Source organism: Nansenia antarctica, assembly GCF_963989245.1.
Source record: "Nansenia antarctica genome assembly, chromosome: 18".
Taxonomy (NCBI): Eukaryota; Metazoa; Chordata; class Actinopteri; order Argentiniformes; family Microstomatidae; genus Nansenia; species Nansenia antarctica.
The window spans coordinates 7,485,917-7,488,416 of NC_137691.1; the positions used below are offsets into that span (position 1 = coordinate 7,485,917).

The 2,500-nt window shown below is 40.7% G+C and overlaps 1 protein-coding gene across 1 annotated transcript in view; it reads right to left on the reverse strand.

Moving 5' to 3' along the window:
• Positions 1 to 1,805: 1,805 nt before the first annotated feature.
• The window catches only part of ddhd2 (DDHD domain containing 2), an 8,268-nt gene continuing 7,573 nt past the window's right edge, over positions 1,806 to 2,500 (reverse strand). Inside the window, exons 16-17 of the mRNA XM_080548077.1 lie at positions 2,475 to 2,500; positions 1,806 to 2,223 (exon numbers count right to left, since the gene is read on the reverse strand). The exon at positions 2,475 to 2,500 is cut by the window's right edge and continues 146 nt beyond it. Coding sequence (XP_080404203.1) covers positions 2,160 to 2,223; positions 2,475 to 2,500 — 90 coding nt within the window. The 3' untranslated portion in view covers positions 1,806 to 2,159. The remainder of the gene's footprint in view (positions 2,224 to 2,474) is intronic.

Sequence of the window (2,500 nt, forward strand, 5' to 3'; positions counted from 1 at the left end):
TACACACACACACACACGTGTACACGCACGCACACACACACACACACACACACACACACACACACACACACACAGTGCAGAAGTCACGAGAAGAATGGAGGCTTTAATAGTGTAATACACGCCTGCTAGAAGCCTATGTCCAGACGGGATTTATGGAGAGCTAAAGAGGAGAACAGAAGCACTGATTGTATTCTAACAGCACAACAGCAATGCGGAACCAGGGAGATCAAGATTCCTGATCTTTAAAATCCTCCATGATATCCCTTTAGATCGGTATCTGACTTCACTTTTGACAGGCTAGGTGTCAATAAAATATATTAGTATTGATATTTGATGATGATTCAATGACTGACTTGTAGTTGTAAATCAATGGAACGTACACAACACAAAAGAACATCTTTACACAGTAGTAGTTTAGATATGCAGCAGATTGGCTGACCTGCATACATACAGTGTCATGATGAACATCTGGCTCCAAAACTCTACCGACTGGTCTTTGAGTCATGCACTCAAATACACACACACACACACACACACACACACACACACACACACACACACACACACACACACACACACACACACACACACACACACACACACACACACACACACACACACACACACGTGAGTCTGCATGACTCAAAAAACCTCCAACTATTAGTATAGTAACATGACAGTTCATGTTGGCAAGCTGGAGAGCTTTTCATTTTTTTGTCAATCAAAATTAAAAAATACTTTCATTTTAAAAGACTGACTGCAGATGCAGATATTGCATAAAACGCTTTCTGTTGTTGTCTAAAAAAAACTGTGGTCGAAAACTTTTTTTCTTTACGCAAAACCTTCATTTGAGACCTCCTGACTGGTGTTTTTGAATGTCATAACGTTTCTTTAAAAGTAAATAAATGTACTTTTAATGTACAGTAGACCTACACGACATAACGGTCCACCTGGCGGCGGCATGCTCTGTTGCACAGCTGTCAAAATTACAGGCAACATCTCTACCATTACAGTAATAACCTAGTTAGTATAATTCCATACCTTTACCGTGACTTGTCCGAACACTGAAACAGCAGGCACTTAGAAGGAGTTTCAGTCAAATCAGCGAATTATCCAACTTTCACTTTACAAGCCGAGAGGAAACATTAAACGCTGCTCTGGTGAAAGAAGTGCTAATGTGTCCACGGGACGGGTGCTGCTGTGGGAGATGTGAAGGCAGTCGGTCTCTCTGCTGGTTCAGACTGGAGACGGGCTCTGTCCGGTGGCGGAGGCGATTCCACGCGGAAAAAAATGGGAAATGAACTTTCCGGGGCAACATGCCAGGAATGTGTCTTAAAGACACAGTTCATAACCCAGATGAATATTACGTGTATAAGTGTGTTCTCTTCGTCTTCGTATATGTGTTATAGTCTTTTAAGTCAACAATTTCGCTCTATATACCTACATAAGTAACCTACTAAATACATATTGCATATTGGCTGCAGATAAAGCGTATATTTTGTATTAATACAAATATATATATATATATATACAGTATATATATATATATATATTTAAAATGATTACTTAATAATAAGTCGATAATTACGGACTGAATGGAAATACATAACATCAAATAGACTAAAGTAAACGGCAGAGGTATAAATGGCTTTACTGTTGAATTATTACAGTTTATTATTAAAACATAACATGACATGACATACAAAACACAGATACACATCTAAAAGAGTAGAGCTGTATAGCATCAGGTTGTATATTTTATTTGAACTACAATGAGACTATGACGGCACCCTACCATTACCACCACTATCAGTATATGCTACAAAAAAAAAGAGATAAAAAATTGCACTTGTCTATGAGGTAATGTACGTGACGAGAAGAGATACAGATTCTCTATTTGATACAGAACACATCTAAAAGGAGGTGTATGTAGATGAGAGACCAGAGCTTCCCTGAGGCCGGAGCAACTCCTGCTCCATCTTCTCCCCTGAGTCTGACCTGCTGCTGAGGAGGTCCTCTTGGTCTAGTGGTAGAAGAAGCTTGGGTTTGCCAAGCCAGATTCCCAGGTTCGATCCCTCTTTGACCAACTCCAGGTCCATGTTCTCCTCTGAGTTCTGAGATGTTAGGGAGAGATCCAGTAGATCTAGTAGATCTCCCTGTCACAGAGAGATGTCCTTCCCATAGATCTCCTTCAGTATCAGCAGAGCCGTGTCCTCGGAATCCCTGGAACATAAAACAACAACAGGATATGTTTACTCTCAGTAATACTTCCTGTAGGCAACCTGTCTACTCAACATTGGCTCCTTCATGTACATAATGTCCCGGTGGTCTCACCAGTAGCAGAGATGTCTCTGAATAGGTTTAGAGTTAGGGTTTAGGGTTCAGAGTTAGGGTTTAGGGTTCAGAGTTAGGGTTTTGGGTTCAGAGTTAGGGTTTAGGGTTTAGAGTTAGGGTTTAGGGTTTAAGGTTCTCACCAGTAGCAGAGGTGACTCTGGACAGC